Below are 18892 nucleotides of genomic sequence, written 5' to 3' on the forward strand. Positions count from 1 at the left end.
TATACATGCACTTAGAAAATATGCATTTTCAAATCAATTATCTAGTTTTATGAAATGAGCAGTTTTAAATGAAAAAATCTCTGGAGTAATCAGTATTATCATTGCTCAAAGAATAATATTTTTAAGTATCTCTTTGTTAATCTGGGAATTCAGAATAGAGGGTTTTTTTATTTTAGCTATTTGTGAAACACTTGCATTATTTCATAAAACAGTGAGACTCTGGCTCCCCACTACTGTACATTGTAAATAGCAATGTTTTTGTTTTCTTTCTATTTTTGGAAGGAGATGGAGAATTTACAGGTCAATCTTCTCCTATTCTTCTTCCTGTAAGAGGTTTAGTACTGACTCCTTAAATATAGGAATAGGTGGTATAGAAAGCCAGCCAAAGCACTGGTCAGTCTCGTGGGAGCTATACATAAAATTTCCACATGCTCCACAGTCACTTAGTAATCTAAGCCTTGTTGAAAGCTAATGGGACTTGAAAGCACTTTGAACATTTCATTTTCTGAAAGCAAATTTTCACATATAGCAGTGTGGGCAGCAGGGCTGGCTGACTGGCTAGCTCAAAGCAGGTAGGATTCAGTTTGTGCTTGAAAATCAGCCAATTACTATTCACTGTGCTGTCCCTTGGCTGGTAATGAGAGACAGCTGTGTTTTTCCAGAGTAAAGGATACAGTAGAAAGCCTCTACATTGCCAGTAGCTGCACTAGGCAGGATTTGTCCCAATAAAGCATTTCAGCTTGCTGTATAAGCAGCATTTTTCAGAAATGTCAAGTTAACAGGATTCAGTCAGATCTGTTTCTTATTGACAATCCATCTAAGTAAGGAAATAATGAAAAACACATTTTAAATTTGTATCTCAGTCCTGATTAACCCATTTGAGTATAGCTGAGGTGACTTACTGTTGAACAGTGTTGCTGCATACTGTTTTTTTGGGGGTAAGCATTACAAGGTGATATAGTTGCAAAAGGCCAAAAAAAGAAATGGCAGACTGGCTGCAACTCAGATGTATCTGATATGCATGGTGTGTTCTGAAGTCTGGGTTAAAACTAGTGTTAGGAGAAAAGAAACAGTTCTATTTGCTTGTGAATTTAGTTCTAGTAGAATTTTTGCTTACAAAATGGTATCTTTTCTCAGCTGACTATGAGGCCATTACTGCCTCTGCAAGCAGTTGGATTCTCTCTGTGCAATCTCTGAATCTACTACAATGAAAGAATTGTTAAAATAAGGTGTAAGATTGGGGCAGAAGATTTTTCCATACCTCACATGAGAGTAGCCGTAGCCTCAGGCATCCTTGCTGGTCTCATACATATAGGGAACCAGCCTCATTGGTAAGCCATCCACAACTTTGTTTATTTATATTTTTTCCCTGGCAAGAGACATTTGTAAGGAAGATTTTATCAGGAAATCCAGCACAGCTGTATAATTACAATATAGCCCTGTTGAAGATTATGTAATAATTAATACTTGTAAGGCTAAAATTAGAAAGTGGTTTTCAAATGTCATCACACTCAACATTGGAATTAAATATGAATTCAAATGAAATAAAGGGATAAAAGCAAAAACATGGAATTGTTTTCAGCTCATTACAGGGGTTTTATTTATTTCATTGAGATTCTTTAGCACATAAAATGTGTATGACAGCTAGAAACTAGCAATTAATAAATAACACCAAAGCATTAGTGGCCAAGTTTCACCTGTACAAATGTCTGTTGCTTTTTAGTGTGCTAATTCTTACAGTGATAGGCCTGGAGGAGACTTCAGTAGAAGTGACCAGGTGGATGGCACTGCAGTACCTTTTACCCTCAATGCTCTTTCAGTTTCTGGAACAGACTTGGGAGGACTTTATTATTTAGAAGACTTCCAGGTTATGTGACCTGATTCTCTTTCATCATTATTTCTTGAGACCTAAAACCACAAAAGACTGATCTGTATTCATTTTGATAGCTAGTGGTGAACAGTGGGCCCATATGGTGTAGTGATATCTTGAGTTCAGCTTTATCTCAGATATCAAAATTGTTCATATAATAGGAACACACATACTGTGCCTTTGAAGATGCTCTTTAAAGTTAAATGTGTATGTTACAATATAAAACAAGTGTCTAAATCTATTTTGAGAGAGAAGAGATTGCATAATCTATTCCTGAGTTTTTGAAGTTTTAGCAGAGTTTTGTTCTGGACTTCACAGAGGCATTAAGTCCTTAAGAGCTCCTGGAAGCATGAGTGAAAGTTCAACACATGCTACCATAACTATTCAACAAGCACATGGTGAGGACTGCCCCTGAAAAATCAGATTATCAACAATTGAGCAGATCTTAAAAGTACCTTCCATTCAGAAACCAGCTCATTTGGGAAGGTGGAGATAATTCAGCAACAGCTGTACTGCTGTTTGGCCATGGAATTATAAAAGATACTGAACCAGCAGTTTATCTTGCAAGTGGCTAAGTCAGCACAACTGGGATCTGTACCTTTTTTCTATAGTAAGCTGACTATTTTAGATAGAAGGATGAAGACAGGTTACTTTCTGGAAAAGTAGGATTCAATCTTAAGACTCCTTAGCCTATACCTGGTCACCTAAGGAGGTGTCCAGATTTGCAGAGCTGCTGACCAGTGATGAGCTTCCCATGAGGTAACTGGGAGACCAACAGAACTGAACAGTCATGAAAGCTTGGTCATGTCACGATGCACCTGCAGATTCCTTTTGGTAAAAATCTTGGGCACATTGCCTTATTGAGTAGGGAAGAAATGTATTCTGGTCACGGGAGATGTTCCCGTGCTTGCAGTCAGTGACATTTATAGTGCAAAGTGACAGCTGCAGTTTATTGCATACCTTTTTCTGAAGGGGTAGTTACCTCCAGATTCTACCATGGTTAAAAGAGCTAATAACATGTTCTTATGGATTGTCAGATCTCTGGACTGGCAGTGCAAATTTTAAATTTTTCTTCTCCTGTGAAATGAATTATCCTACTAACAGCCACATCTGTCCCAAAAGGTTTATTAGGAATACAAGAGTTCTTGAAATTTTTTTATCTACTACGTCCTCTCCCAATATTCTATTCCTCTCTGGTTTTATGCTTTTGAGTGTATTTTAGACAATTTCTGCTACATACTGGGTTTGGGGGTTTTTGACACTGTAGTTGCAAAGGAAGTCATTGCTTTTGGGCTTTTGTTGTTATTGTTGTTGCCATGCAGACCTATCTCTTAATAGAAAAACACTGTATCTCAAGTTCATTTTGAAGGAAACATACATAGTAAAAGAATGAGAGCTAAAATGCAGCTCCCTCTAAGTAGGTATATTAGCTAAGTGTCTTTCAGTAATCCAGCTGTAGGCAGTCACAGCAGCAAGCAGCAGGTTTTGCTTCAGTAAAAAGTGAAGGCAGTTATCATTGCTACCAGAAGCTGCAGTAACCAGCAGGTGAAGGGACCATTTTATAATCACCTCCTCATGCAGCGTGGTTGTGGCTGCTCACTGTAAGAGGTATCTCTGCTCTCTTTTCAAGATGGAATTTAACTGCTGCAGGTATAAGTCTTGCATCTTGTCAGTCCCCTGCCTCTATCAGCACATATTTATGGCTCCCAGTGCCCATGCACTATCCCTGGGGAGCTTTTGGAGCTAAAGGCTATCTGTTGATTTTCTGCACATTTCTAGCTTTAATATCTATCACTGAACTTGGTCTCAGGTGGACCAAACGTTAGTTTGTGGATTTGACACTGTGCTAGAAAAATATTTTAGAAACTATTTGTTCCTTGTCTAAGCTGCTTGCTTTTCTAGAAATTGAAAAATGACCCACAGATTTTAAAGTCCTGTGTAAGTAAGTGCTATGTATGCTTCAGGATTCAGACTTTACTTGTTTCTTTATGTGCTTGCTTTCTTCCCTACATCTGAACATTGTTTCCTATATTCTGGGCTAGTTAATCACATTCAAATTCATCACATACCCCAGTAGCAATACCAGTTTTTAGAAGTGGGTTTCACAATAGGAAGCAGAAATAGAGGAACTAGAAAACTCTGGTTACAAAAGCAGCTTTAAATTGTCTAAACCATTCATAAAACCTGTGTGATGTTCCATTATCTAATATGTTTTTGTTCCCAGAGCAGCAACTAACTACTGCTGGTAATAGAACCAGTGGCTGTAATACGCACAACCAGTTGTTGCTGTTGAGTATTTTCAATAATGCATTTAATTAGCTAGGGGTTTGGAGGGTTGATTTCTTTTTCTTATCTTCCTTTGCTTTTCATCTTCTGGTTGCAGTATGTTGGTGATCTCTTTTTTTTTCACAGCAGAGATCTTTGATACCAAGTACTGTATTGTGGAGCTAATGGGGTGTGCCGCAGGCTTTCTGTCGAGTAGCACAGTACCTTCTCTTCAGACCTTCTCCTCCTGCAAGGGGGCAACTGCTGAGAATAACCTTTCTGCCTATTGTGCACACATCTGTTAAGCTGATGCTTAGAACGATTATAGCCTCTTTCTCCTCCTACCACAAGGCTCTGGAATCAAATTGTTTAGTTCTTCAGGACAATAAATCCCACAACCCTACCTAGCCTCTAATGCTTTTCAATTCTTGCTGGAGACAAGTAATAATCTATTAATATGTCATAAAATATTTTTTTAAATGTCACAAAGAAAAGAAAAATGGGATGCAGAAGAATTACTTTCTGACACTTAACGTATGTTTTGGGGTGGGGTGGTTTTTGGTTTTTCTTCGTTGTTGTTGTTGTCTTGAACCTGAAAGAAGTTTAGAGGCTACATGTAAGAATTGAACCCAAAAAGCAAGAAAACATGTGAGAATATGAAGGGAGAGCAGGAAATCCTTTCAAGCACTTTTAATTATGGTTGTCTTATTTGGATAGTAAGATTGACAAGAGCATACTCTGCACTGCAGAATAGGACATTTCTTGTAGAAATACACTTAGAATCAAGCTTGAAAAACTTGTTATAGCTCAGCTCTTTCTCTGGCCTGCAAAAAAAAAACCCATTATTTTTGCTAAAGATTTCTTTTCTTATAATTTATTGTCTTTTTTTCTTTATGGAGAATGACAAATTCAAACTCTACATGAATAAATTAGTGTTTAGGATCTGTTCCCAGTTGTAATTTGTGATCTCTGGATTGGAAATGTTGGAATCTTTAAATCACAGCACAAATTTTGCAGTCTATAGGGACAAAAGAAATCAGGATTAAATTATTGCTGGTTATCCCAGAGCTGTCAAAAAGAAATGACTGTTACAATGTAGGGCCCAACTGTCTTGTATCTCAAGTGAACCTGTGGGAAAGAAAACTGAACTAATATATAAAGAAACTTGCTACATCACCCCACAGTGTCTCAAAGATTCTGGCTTCTTGCAAGGGGATGAGACCTGTGTAGATGTGTAGACCGTGTACCTTTCCTGCAGCATTACCAAAAATATGCTCAGATTAAATTTATTGAAACATCACACAGTCCTATGAAGACAGAATGCAGAGGAATCATCTAGATTTTCTCCATTAAACCAGGATTCTTAAAGCAAGAATGTTGTTATTTTTTTGTCGTTGATCAAGTGTAATGTTAATAATGTGTCATGAACTTGAAGGCTTTTTCCAGGAGATTGCTCTGTGGAAAACCACTTTTCCCTATTCCTACTTTTAACTCTGCTCCTTGAAAGATAATAGCAGTAGTAATTGAGCTGAGTATTTGTTTCAGATTTGAGAGGAAGGAAGAAGCTATACAGAGACAGTATTTTCCTAGAGTGACCGGAACACTCTGATTCCTTATAATCGGTAGGAGAGGCTGGCACAAAACCTTTCTAATGCTGTCATGACTTTAATTGCAAAAGAAAGCTACATTGAATCCTAGAATATTAAAACACAAACAAGCTAAACTTTCCCTAGAATATATAGTAATTACATTGCTGTGACATTCAAAATTGCACTTGGACCATGACTGTATCACATATCCAGGACACTTAGGTAGAAGAAAAATACTTGCTGTAAATTTCCATACAATGGAAAGCAATTAAACTGTTGTTGAAATTCAGAATGAAATCTCACAAAAGTATCACCTGTTCTATGCTGTTAATTTAAAGAAGGAAAGAAAGGTGTTCAGTTTTGCAGCTATAACATCAGCTTGAATTTAGTAATTTCAGAAACTATAGCTTGAGATTCTGCTGTTAATTCTATTCTTAAGACCTTCTGACATTTCTTATGTTCTAACAGTCATAGTTTCCTGTTGCTTTAAATGGCTTTTTCTCCTGTTACATGAATAATGAAAGCAATTCAAAGAAACCTATAAGGAAGCGAAAACTATCAGGAGACCTATGAAACTCATAATATATGCATCATTTTTAAAGACAGATAAAATAAGGGGGAGAATACATAGCTTCTTTAAATGATCTGTGCAAATTATGGGTGGAAAAATTATAATTTGGAAGTGCTGTAAATAAATACAGTTTTTTAAAAATTCAAGAGTTTTAGTCTATTATCTTTTTCTTAAATTTCAGATCTAAGTTATGTCATAACTGTGATGTTATTTGCCTAATGAATTGGTTTTGGCTTGCCTCTAACATCACAGAGTCACAAAGTCACAGAATGGTTTGGGATGGAAGGTATCTTAAAATTCTATGTGGTCCAAGCCCTCTGTCGTGACAACATAGTAATAATATATGACTACATTTTCCACTAAATGCTTGATTTCAAAGTGAAGATCTTATTTTCAAAGGGAGATCAAAGTAAACAACATGGGTGCTAATCTTTTCAAATCTGTCAATGTATGGTTTGGTAATGCTTGAAAAGTGTTGCTTTCTTTACTAGAGGAACATTAGGGTAATACATTATCCATTTGTTCTCCAATTAGCTGATTTTAAGTCATTCCTCTAAATAAACCCCTAATTGTTTACTGCAATGTGACAGTTCAGTAATGGATTCACTATGGATGTTAAGCTTATAGTTTATATTGTTTAATTTTACTGGCTCAGTGATTTTAAAGCACTGGTTTAAAATTAGGGTGGCACACCAAGCACCATGAGTAAGATGTGCAGGCTACAAACAGACAGGACCAAGTGCACACAAAGAGATGTGTTTTTTCTCAACATTTTGCATTTCTGTAGCATTTTCTGTGAGCTGATACCCAGCTTCAGCACGATGCTGGAGCCCTGTATGTTTATGAACAGAAGCAGACAGGTTGGGGAAAGCACTGCAGAGGATCTGCTGCCATGGCACGTCAGGTTTCTTTGCCGCTTTCTCCACTGTTTTGCAAAGTGATACACTGCAGCTAAAAAACTATAACTTCTGTCTCACTTCAGGAACTACAATTTAGGAGCTGGGTAATTTGATGAATAGTGTATACTAAGAAAAATATTAGAAACCAGGAAAGGCCACATACTCCACTGAGGCTCATTTCATTCCAAATCCACCTTCCCTAAGTTATCATCCAATTGCTAAAAGAAAGAGTCATGTTACCCATTTTTTATAATTCCCCTTCTGGGTATTATGGATATAAATATCTAAGTGCTGGAGAACTTTCTTTCAGAAAATTATTTCAGGAGAAAAATACGTAAATGCAAATAGGTAGGATAACAGAAAAGAAATTGACCGGCCCTAAATAAAAAATACTATGATAGTGGTACAAATATATGTGTACAGTCACAGTTTCACAAAGCTCCCCAGAGACAAGCTTCCAATCATGAGACTTTCAGATAGTAACCTTTCATATGATTTATTTTTTCAGGACCAATGCAGGAGACAATATATGACTTCTGGAGAATGGTATGGCATGAAAACACAGCGAGCATAATCATGGTTACTAATCTCGTAGAAGTGGGAAGGGTAAGTGGTTTTTGTGCTTAAAAAGATGAAAGACGTCCAAGGTGTTTGCTTTTCAAAATTAAATAACAGACCAACAAGGTTCTTACATACTAAGTATAGCACATAAAATATGTATGACTGCCTGTGCTGAGAGGTTTGTTATCAATTATTTTTAAACATGCCTTGGATGCTTGGCTTTGTTACCATTAGCACAATGGAAAAGTAACTGATAAAGCTGCATTCTGCACAGCAGAGTCTGCAAAGACTGACAAAGAGGGGAGGTGTCATATGTTTGTACATATCTCAGAGATACCATTTCCCTTCAGAAAATCAATAATTTTTTTTCAGGACAAGGTATGGAATTGTCTCTTTATTTTTTTTAAAGAAGACTGAGGCAGGGGGAGGGGGGGTCACTCTGAAACAGATATCTGAGAAAAGTAGTTAAACTATGAAATTGCTTTTGGTATATTGGTCTGTCTTGTTTGGGTTTTCCTTCCTGAAGGTCTTCTGGACTAAAACAGAAAAAATTAGTTTTACAATTTGTGCACTGTTTGTTGATCAGGAGGTCATGTTTGGGAGCTGGATAGTAAAGAAAGGTTGAGTTACCTAATTGATACTGTGTACTTCTCTTTCTTTGCTTGGTAGCTTCTAAAGTAGGCCTCCTACTCTAGTCGTTATGGCTAATTTTGTTTTGAACAAGTATTAAATGGAACCTTTTTCTGTGTTTCACACAAATGTCAGTAAGTGAGTCTCTTCATTTACTGCTTTGTCTGTGCACTGCTGTCTTAGTTCTCATCTGGAATGTTTTTTTCAAGAAAATTTGCTTAGGAATTTGGCTTTCATTTGATATAAAAAGAAATCCCACTGCTTTTTTGGGAACTACTGCAATTATTGTAAATCAAATTGTTGAAATAAGAAGTCAAGTGCACACAGCTTGGTTTGAGCAGCACGGTTTTAAGGGATGTTTTTAATTTCACACTGGTGGAGTGTCTGATACCCCTCTGCCCTGTGGCATTTGCATTATGAGAGAGTACTGTTTATGTGGTGTGAGTTGAAGTCCATTTGAGCAAGTCCAGTTTTACAATCTTAGTTTATTCTTCCCTATGTCCTTTGTGAATTGATAATATAAATCCTAACAGTTAGATGTCTGTGTGCTCGAGCCTGCTTACAGATCAGGTGCCAGTATTATTTTTAGATGTAAAAAAGATGGGGATTGTGACTGCAATTAACACCTGCTGCAGGAACACATGTACTAATTGCAGAGACAAAGAGGGATCATGGAGGCCGCTTTAAAAATGCAATCCCTTGAGTGAGGAAGAAGGTAGAAATAGCTGGATGATCGCGTATCAATTCAGAATGGGTGGATTTGTAAGAATAGGAAGCTCTCCAGCAAACCTCTTTGTTAAAGCTTTATACACATTCATAAGTGCTCAAACGAACAACTTAAAAGGAGATGTTTTCTGTGTATGAATAAACAAGCCTGGGAGCAAAACCAGCATTCTGCATGAAACCACATGCTGTTTTCCCAAAGTCAGTATTTGGAAGCGCCAATTAGAGTGAACTGTCGAATGTCAGCAAGGGAGACACCAGTCTTGGTGCCAGTGCTGGCAGCTTCTGTTCACAGCATTTAGGTGCACAGCACATTCCCACAGCAGCAAGGAATGGGTTCTGCCACCCTGGAGATTTCTTCAGGGCGCAAGAGTCCTAGTGGGATACAGATCTGCAGCTTTGTTGTTTCTGTCAGTGGTAGAAATGACTTTGTTCTCACTTTCTATGGAGGCCAGCACAGGTAAAACCAGAAAGCAGAAATTGAAATGAGCTTTTAATGGAAATAAAATCGTATAAGCCACAGAACAATGCACTCTCTCCTCCATTGGTGTTTTTGTGCCACTCCCAGAGCTGGAATCATCAGCAACAAGGAGGCAAATTACAAACACACCATCTGTCTCACAACCCTTAACACAAGCTCTGTGCCACCTTGAGTAGTAATGATTTTAATGGACTTTTGGTACCATTCCTGTAGGGCAAGCCTTTATAACCTTCCGAAACTTGAGGTTTTCTATTTCTATTGCTATCACTGCTATAAGATTTATAGGGGTTTCTTATTTTCACTTTTTAACCATGTTGACCCACAGTAAGCCAAGAAGGAAAAATCTTCTGCATTTTCAGGAAACAGAAATTTTCAAAACTTAACAGGTTTGCCACACAATGTACGGCCTTCATGAATTAATCATTGAGGGGGTGTATGTGTATTTGTTTTCCAGTACTGGCTGGATAGTCATTAAATCAGTGCTAGGAACTTGCTTCTTGCCCTGGAGCATTATGCATCAGAACTGTTTTAATTGCTGCTAGAGGAATCACCATGAGGCTGTCCCTAATGCAGGCACCTGCTGCAAATGACTCAGTCCCCCATTACCCTCCAGCAGGGTCCGGGTACATCTGCCAATATCTGTCATTATCTGAGGCACACTTGTCAGAACTGCACATCCCTTTAAGCTCTTGTGTGTTCCAGTGAGGGACTCTTGTCAGTGTTTCTGGCACCTGCAGACTGCTGTGCACCTGGTATTTAAATGGCACTGAAATGTGTTTTGATTGTTTTCTCTCTTTAATGAACCCACCTGAGGGACATTTAGCTCTTTATCTAGTAGCCTGTTACCCAGTCACTCACATTTACACTGCTTGTGTGGAAATTCAGAACTATCTTGAGCTGTTACACTAATCCATCTGCCAGAAGTCTTACCAAATCTGCAGGGCTCCCTGAGGAGACTTTTGTACTGATAATTTAAGCTAATGATTTCTAAACATATTTAGTCAGTTTTATGAAGACCTCATTAGAATGTGACTGTTTATTAAAAACCAAAATGAGGTCTCACAGTCATTTAGAAAAAGCATTGCTGAGTTGCATTAGTAGTTCTTTGATAAAGAATGATGAAGTGACACTTAAGTTAAGGTTGGCCTGGATTGATAACATCTTTTACAAAAAAAAAAAAAAAAAACCTAAACAAGCAGTCCTTGAAACAACCTTGAAAAAAGGTCTCTATCTTCTGTTGATGCTGGGATCAACAGCTTTTTACTCACAATGAAGTTCACAAAAAAAAAAAGGCAAGTAATTAATGGTAATGATCCACAAATCAGAGTTTTCCAAGCCACACACTAATGGATAAAAAGCACAAATAAGAATCAAGACTCATACAATTACATCAGGGTGACAACAAGCTGTTTCAAAGTAATGTATTCTGGATTACATTAATGCAAGAGGCCTACGTGCCCATGTCTGTAAATGGTAGAGGAACTGAAGATAGTGTAATTTATGGGAGCATCTTTACCTGAGAGATTTAGCATAATCGGGTGGATTATTCTGTAAGAAACAAAAATTTCTATCCAGCAGTGTGATGATGTTATGATCACATGGGGTGATCATAAAGGAGACACAGAAGAACATCTTGCTTGCTCCAAGAGACCACTCTGGAGAGCAAACTCCCAAAGACCCAGAAAAGCAATGGGAATGTGATCAAAGTGTTTATCTACTGTCCAAAATCTCAGGTGGTTCTTGGTTTGTTTCATTGTTTGCACACATTGAAGCTTTTCTGTCTTCCTTGAAGAGACATGGTGGGAAGATTTAGAATATATTCAATTGTGCCATCTAGCTGTCACCTCCATCTTTGCTCTTGTTGGGTTGGTACTAGTACTTAGTTGGTGGAATCAAACTTGGTATGTCACCTTATTTGTCATTTTTCAGTAGTCGCTTTCTCTCCCACTTGCTTTAGGCAGAAGAAATTTAGTAATAACTGATTAATAAATGCTGAAAAATTCAAAATGCTGCAAAATTCAGTAAAGGTGGTTATAAATAAATGCACTGCAAGGACTTATGATTGTCTATCGTGCTTTTAATGTAACAAAGTATTCACAAACAAAATCACTATAAATAATTATAAAAAATAAAACCTCACCCTAGGATCATGGTAATTACAGTAATTAGAGTTTCTCAATTATTACTCGGAATCAGAAAACAGCCAGTGCTAATAGTGTTAATAAGCACACAAGAGACCCTTTTTGTGAAAGGAAGCAAGGTTGAGTACAACAGAATGGATGTGACACAAAGGGGAATGAAGGTCAGCCACGGACTGGTAAACAGCCCCTATGCCTGTGCCCGCACTTTGTGCTACCCAAACTGCCTCTCCCTGCCGTCTTATCCCTCAGGAGTGGTACACTTTCCTAACAGTCATTTCACACTCTTTCCAGGTGACATTTCCCTCCCAGGAGCCAGAAGGGCTGTATTTGCATAGGGAAAAGGGAAGAATACAGTGGTGTTTTAACTTTTCCTTGGCTTGTTTTCCTGGACTTGTGCTTGACATGTTATATATGTGGCACTTCTCTGCAAAAATGGGGATAATTCTGACTTTTCAGGCTTAAAAGAGTTCCACATGACAGCGAGGAGATTCATACAACAGTCTTCTGGCAGAGGGAATATTTCCTTGATGCTGGCTTGCTATAAAAAGCATTACTTGTAAGATAAATGGTGTCAGAAAAGAGTTGTTCTTCCTAGGAAAGACTGTATGGTCACAGCCCTAAGTGGTTGTATGTTCACGTCTTTGGGTTCTCAGGATGTGCAGCACTGGTCAGCATTCAAGAGACATTTCTTAAACAGATGTTTCCTTAACAAATAAAATCCAAAAGTCTTTATGCTGAACCTCATCTTCAGATCTACTTGACAATTTGTGTTTTCGACAGAGATTATACATCCAAGAAGAACTTCTAAATAAAAACCTGTCCAAAGACTTCTTACTGGAAACAGATTAAAAGAAAAAACAAAGTCTTCATTGGAAATTTCAGCAACAAAAAAACTGTGTGAAACTTCCAACAGACTTAACACCTATGCTTAGAATGAAAATGGAAATTTTTTTATCACAGAGCTATTATGAAGTTTGTACTTATACATTTTACAAGTTTTTGAGAATCTTCCATGAAGAAGATGCTTCTAATAAATAAAGGTAAACTCAAATTGTATTTAAGATTCAGATCACCCAATACTGTGATCTTGCAGAGGTGAAACACAGTGACTCTTCAGCATGTCTCACAAACAGCATGTTTGTATTTAGTATAAATGGAAGAACACTCTGTCTAATTGAAACTGCCTCTAAATGTAATAAGTCAAATTACCTACACTGGAATTAATTCAGGATGCTGGTGCTAATGCTCCTTAGGAGGTGTGCCAAAGAGTTTGTATGCATACTGGAGACTAAGGTTTCATTTTAACTTTTCTCCTGAAAGAAAGAAAGAAACCAGTTTCTGAATAAAAGGAGAAAGGTTGTTATATGAATCCATTCACTTCCTCAAGGTAATTGTAGTCGAGACTTCTCAAATATATAAACCGTGTCCTTCCCCATCCACTGAATGTTTTTTCCTAATCTTGTTTACCTCCCCAAAAATGAGACTTGTGCTTATGTACTTTTGCTTTCACTGTAATTCCAGTATCTCTTATTGGGCAGAGGACAGTTTATACTTTTACAGAATATCAATGAGAAAACCAGAAAACCAATCAAAATTTAAAATTATTATTAATCTTTCAAGTCAGAAAACCCTTCTAGTCATCACAACAGATTTCATTTTTCTAGATTTTTACCAGAAAGTGTAAGCTTATATTAGTGCATTATGCATAATAAGGGAGAAGCCCTTAGGGAAAATTGAGTTTGTTGTTCTCCAGGAAAGAGAAGGAAGGACTCTGCAATTGTTTAAAAAAGATGTGCCCAGGCTAGCAGTGTTTGCATCACAAAACAGAACATCAAGCTAGAGGCATTCAGCACTGTCCCATGGCACTCAGAGCAGGCATGGGTTCAGCTCTCAGTGTTTTGTTGTATTCTCATCTCCAGTAAAAGCTATGTTTCAAAGAATTTTAATCAACACAGATTAATATCTTTTTGATTACTAATCCAATTGAGATAATTCACTTTGAGAAACAAACAAAAGAGGTTTAAGGATACACAAATGCACTGACCCCTTTGTTGGACTAACTGAAGTGCCACCAAGGTGTAGGATGCAACTTCAGGTGCAGTTTGCTAAGAGGGAGGGCTTCAGGTTCTTACTTGAAATGTCAGGGCTAGCAAAATGGCTTCATAAATGCAACTCTCCTTGCCTCAGCAGTCTCTTGAAACTATCTCTCAGTCTCTCTGTGAAGGGAGAAGTATCCTGGAGGCACTGACACAGTTTTACTTTACCCATGGTACCCAGTAGTGTACCATGCAGAGCTGTCTAAGCTAACATCAGATGATCAGGTTTTAGAGCCAGAAGGCAATCCGCTAAGTAGGTGGTGCTCTGTACCCAGCTAATGGCATGATTTTGATCTTGGAATGGAAGCATGGTTCAGAGCACAGGCTGGGCTGCTCGATGCAGACACATCAGGTCCTTGGAGCACAGGATCTAAGAAACAGAGCCATGATTTCACAGTTGTGTCAGGAATTAAGACAGGCTTTGAGGAGCTCTAGCTAACTATCCTTCATCTTGGCATGGACCACCCTTCTCATGTGTTCTGTGCTCAGCTTTTCTTCTGTAGGGCTGTACTGAGGTGCACAAAATTGCCTAAACATAAGCAATGCAACAGAGACAATCCATATTCCTCTGTTGGTATTAACAGTGTAGGCAGGAATGCTGGAACAGTTTTACTTTGTGTTGCCTTACCCTAAGGCAGCTCTTCTAGACCAAATCTTCTCTATAGTCAAAAGAAGGCCACACCATAGGTTAGGCCTGTCATCTTAATTGCATCTAACCCACTCTGCCAGGTTGATGGCATGCTAACAGTATACCTAAGTCTTAAGAACAAAGGGTCACACTCATTTTTTCAGATGGAAAGCATTCTTTATGGCTGCTGCTGGACATGTCCAGAAAACCAGCTCTTCTGGACAGAAGCTGAATGAGAGTGCACCCGCCAGGCAACTTAGGGCTGCACTGTTGGAGCAGCAGAAGGTGGAGAACTGTGTCAGCTCTGAGTCGTCCCAGGAAGTTAGACTGAGCTGGTAAACTTCATGGAGACATCTGTCCCCACCCTGGCAGCTGTGAACAACAAGACTTCTGGCTGACTTCACAGAGACCCATTTATCTGATGGTGCCAAACAGTATCTCAAATATTGTATTTCTCTATAGTCTTCCACACCTCTTTTAGAAAACTGCAGAATGAGGTATAAAACTAATAACAGACTGTTCAAAAGCAAACAAAAGAAAATAAAAAAAAGAAAGGCTGGGTTTTATCTTCCGTCAAAGGTTCTTTTATAACATATAAAATGTTCTTATACTGTAATACATTTTTTGTTTGAGAAGTATTTAAGTAAAAATACTTCCAATTATTGGATGTTCTTCTAGTTCAAGTCAGCCAAGTAAAAGTATCTGTTATCCGAGCTACATCTGTAAAATCTGTTAAAAATTTTACCCAGTGAGCATGGTTGGCTGTTTCATTTTATAGCCAAGAGGTTTCACTTCAAAATTTATGTCTGACTTATCATCATTATTTAGTTCAGGATTAATTTTAGATTATAATGTATAATACTGCTCTTCCCTAATGATAATCCATGCAGGGTATAGTCAGTTATATATATGACCCTTTTGCAAAGAATATTTCAGAATCAAAGGCAATAGGAAACTTTGAATAATCAGTGTTATTTAAACTGTTCTGTATGGACTGCAAAGTGTATTTCACAGCCAGCTCACATATTAAGCCTGTAATATTACTCCTATTCCAACATTCTAGGCAAATGAATTACTGTCCTGACTTTCCTACTGCCTTTAGCTACATGTGTCACATTGCAAATGGTTAAATATACAGCTTTGGAAGTCACAATTTGTGTTCATTAGCCTTCCACAGCCTACATTATTTGTTATATTTAGAACTAGCAACAACAACTTTCCACCTTCATTTTTAATTCTAAGTTTCACACATTAGAGTATTTTACTGGGGGATGGAACTAGAGGGTGAAAGTAGGTAAAATTCTCTTCTCCACATTTCTAAAATTATTAGTAAAATAAACATGTTTGAAACAATTGGACAGTGTACCTTGGGATGAATAGATTAAACCAGAGCATTTTCATTATGTCTTTGGCAATCATCCTTTTATCTCATCTTGTGATGAACATCTGTATTTTTTGGCATGTTGGTAGGATATAAATGTGGGGTGTATGTGAACAAACTCTCAATTATAATTCTGCTCAGATGAGATTTCAAAATTATGTTTTCTGCTTTGTGGACGATACTTACTGTTATGGTAGCAACTGTGTGGAAAAAAAGAGATCTAGTGCATTTAATATTTAGTTCAGGAATCATGTATCAATTATTTAGTTAAACCTTCTGTTAGTAAGACTTTTTTGTAAAACACATACCAAATGTTTATAAAATAGAAGAGATTCATCAAGATATGGTAGCTAAAGCTGTGCTAAAAAGAAAAATTGAACATATGCTACCAGCAGTGTTTCTCATATTTAATGAGTAAAACCATATTCTACTTTGTTGCAATTGTCTTTTCTTTTACGAATAAAGGCCCTGATCCAATAAGCATTTATAAATGTGATTTTGATTTACACTAGTTAATCTACTTCTGTCTTTAAGACACCTTTGCAATTATTTGGGTGGTCCTAGAGTAGATGGGAGATGGATATTTATGCATTTACTTGACTTTTGGTTCACCAGGAGTCCATGGAATTCTCAAGCCCAGAGCTCAGCATGTGCAGAGCATTGCAGAACAAGAGCCAGAAGTAGGAGAAAAGTCTGAATTAAAATAAAGTTGGGTTTGGGCCTTTTTTCCTTTGCTAGAGAGTGAATCATCAGTTGGTCTGTGTCTCTGACTGAATTCTGGCATGGTTCCCATGGCTTTCACAGCCCCTATTCCACTTGGGAGAGTTTTCAGGAAATTGTGTTGTCATGGATCCTTCTGCTTAGCTCCAGTCTGCTCCGTGCCCAAAATCCCCTGTGCAGCAGAGTAAGAAATCCCCGGCGGCCCAAGCTGCATGAGGCACAAAAGGCTATAACTTCTGTGCAACATCTCCCAGTGCTTCCCTAATTATTCCACTGTATCATCTTAAATAAGGTTTAAAATAGAGTGGAATCAAATCCAGCAGTTGAGGCATAAGAACATAGAGACTGCTCTTCTAAATTGTTCTTTCTGAATTGTCCCTAGTTCTTAGCTGTAATCCAGACAGTCTGGACTTATCAAGTTAGAAACAGGTATGTTTTCCTTCAATGAAAGAGCAATTTAATTCAGCCAAGGTTGAGTCCCAGCCCCCCGCAATTGTTTATTTTGCTAAACTAGAGCTGTTCAAGGATTGCAGGCACCCATCAGAAAGAAAGGAGGCTAAAGTTAGCAACCAAGAGCCTTGCTGATGAGCAGTGCTGTGCCTGGGATCACGGCTGCAGCTGCTCCCCTCCTACGTGCATTGGCCCTCTCTGTGTGGTTCAGATTCCACCTATGGAACAGTTATGTGAACAGGCAGGAAAAGGGAATCAGCTCCAGAGGAGGGGTTGTCAGTGTGTTGCTCCAGCCCAGAGGCAGTGTGAATTGTCTTACTCTTCATGAAGAGTCAAAAAGTCATCTTAGCCATAGGTGAGAAAACCCTGTTTCTAAGAGCTTCTGGCAATGACTGTAAAAGGGTCAGTTTGCTGGCCTGAGGGATTTGAACAATGCGAATTTTCTGGATTATTATAACAACACAGACAAAACAATGAGCATTCAATGTTTTTCACTTAGCTTCTGTGAGAGGAATTTTGGAAATACATCTGAACAAAATAAGATCTGAATAAATATCAAGTAGATGCAACAATAGATAGCAGCAGTAACTACTAAACTGCTTGCAGCAATGTATAATGCTTTTGAAATGTTTATTCATTGCTTACACTGGATGGATATGTTTCAGAGATGAATACGCATTTGTCAGAGAGCCTGTTGTTAGGAATCCTAGGAATGGCCCTCAGCTTGGTCCTTGGCTGATTGGAATCCTTCATCTCTCTGGCATCCTGTCAGCTTTCTGGCTCTGGAGCATGGTGGGGGGAGAAGTCTTGCTACCCTTGCCCTGTTACAGGAGTGCCAAGCACTGTCCAGGGTCCCAGCTCCAAGCCTCTCACCATGGAAGGGAACTTGATGTTGCCAGTTTTCCTGAAACCACCCTTAATACCAGATGAAATATAAAGACTATAAAGAAATTTTTTTTAGCAAATACTATTGTGGTTACTAGGTCTGAAGGCAAGCCCACAAAAATAAATAAAAACCTGCTTATAAATCTACCCTGAACTTCAGCTCTGCTTGAGGAGCTTTACATCAGCTGTGTAAGCAGGAACAAGCTGTTAGGATGCTTGTATAATTTTGTGGCTGGGAGCCGGGGCTTTTGACCAGGCTACTCTTTTTCTCTGAAGAGGATCCTGATGTAGGGCTGCGTTTTGCCATACCTTCAACTCATTTCTATTCAAATTTAAATTTTATCCTGCTAATGAGCCAGAAAAAGGGCCAGAACTACTGACCCTGCCTGGACAAACTTTTTATTTTATCAGCCAATGCCACTGCTGTGATGTGGCAAGACCTCCCATCTATCCAGACAGTAAAGAAGGATTGAACACAATTATCAGTGACATTGGAAACAATTGCTTAAGAAAATGTGCTTTCTTCTTGACAGGACAGGGTTTGATTCTCTGCATATTCCTTTCTATACTGAACCTGGAGTTTGTATAAATAAATCATTTGAATCCTGCATTACAGTTTTCAATGTATGCTTATACATACATTCATCTGTTTTACCTTTTGCTCAGGATTAAACATGGTAGTAATCAAAATATTTTTATGTGAAAATAGGTCTGAAAAATACTCTTATCAGTTATGAAGTTTATTTTTTTAATCAGTTTTCCATTGAATATTTAAAGTGCTCAGGTTTTTGTACCTGACTCATTTAAGTGCATATTTAGGTAAACTAGATTTACATGTATTAAAAGATAATTTTAAATTTTCCCTTTGGTGAGAGAAAGAGAGAAACTGTTCCATGCAGCAGATGTATAACAGATGCCACTCCTAGCACATACTGCACTACTGGATGATGGCCAGATGCAGTGGTGATAGCATAGCTATTACCATGATAAAGCAGAGTAAAA

The 18892-nt window shown here is 38.0% G+C and overlaps 1 protein-coding gene across 7 annotated transcripts in view; it reads left to right on the plus strand.

Annotated features, from left to right (window-relative positions):
- Positions 1-18892, plus strand: part of PTPRM (protein tyrosine phosphatase receptor type M) — a 442831-nt gene that overhangs the window by 400632 nt on the left and 23307 nt on the right. For all 7 annotated transcript variants that reach the window (XM_021525180.3, XM_021525188.3, XM_021525183.3 and 4 more), the window contains one exon: positions 7703-7800. In XM_021525180.3, coding sequence (XP_021380855.1) covers positions 7703-7800 — 98 coding nt within the window. The remainder of the gene's footprint in view (positions 1-7702; positions 7801-18892) is intronic.

The sequence above is a fragment of the Lonchura striata genome, chromosome 1 (genome assembly GCF_046129695.1).
Source record: "Lonchura striata isolate bLonStr1 chromosome 1, bLonStr1.mat, whole genome shotgun sequence".
Classification (NCBI taxonomy): Eukaryota; Metazoa; Chordata; class Aves; order Passeriformes; family Estrildidae; genus Lonchura; species Lonchura striata.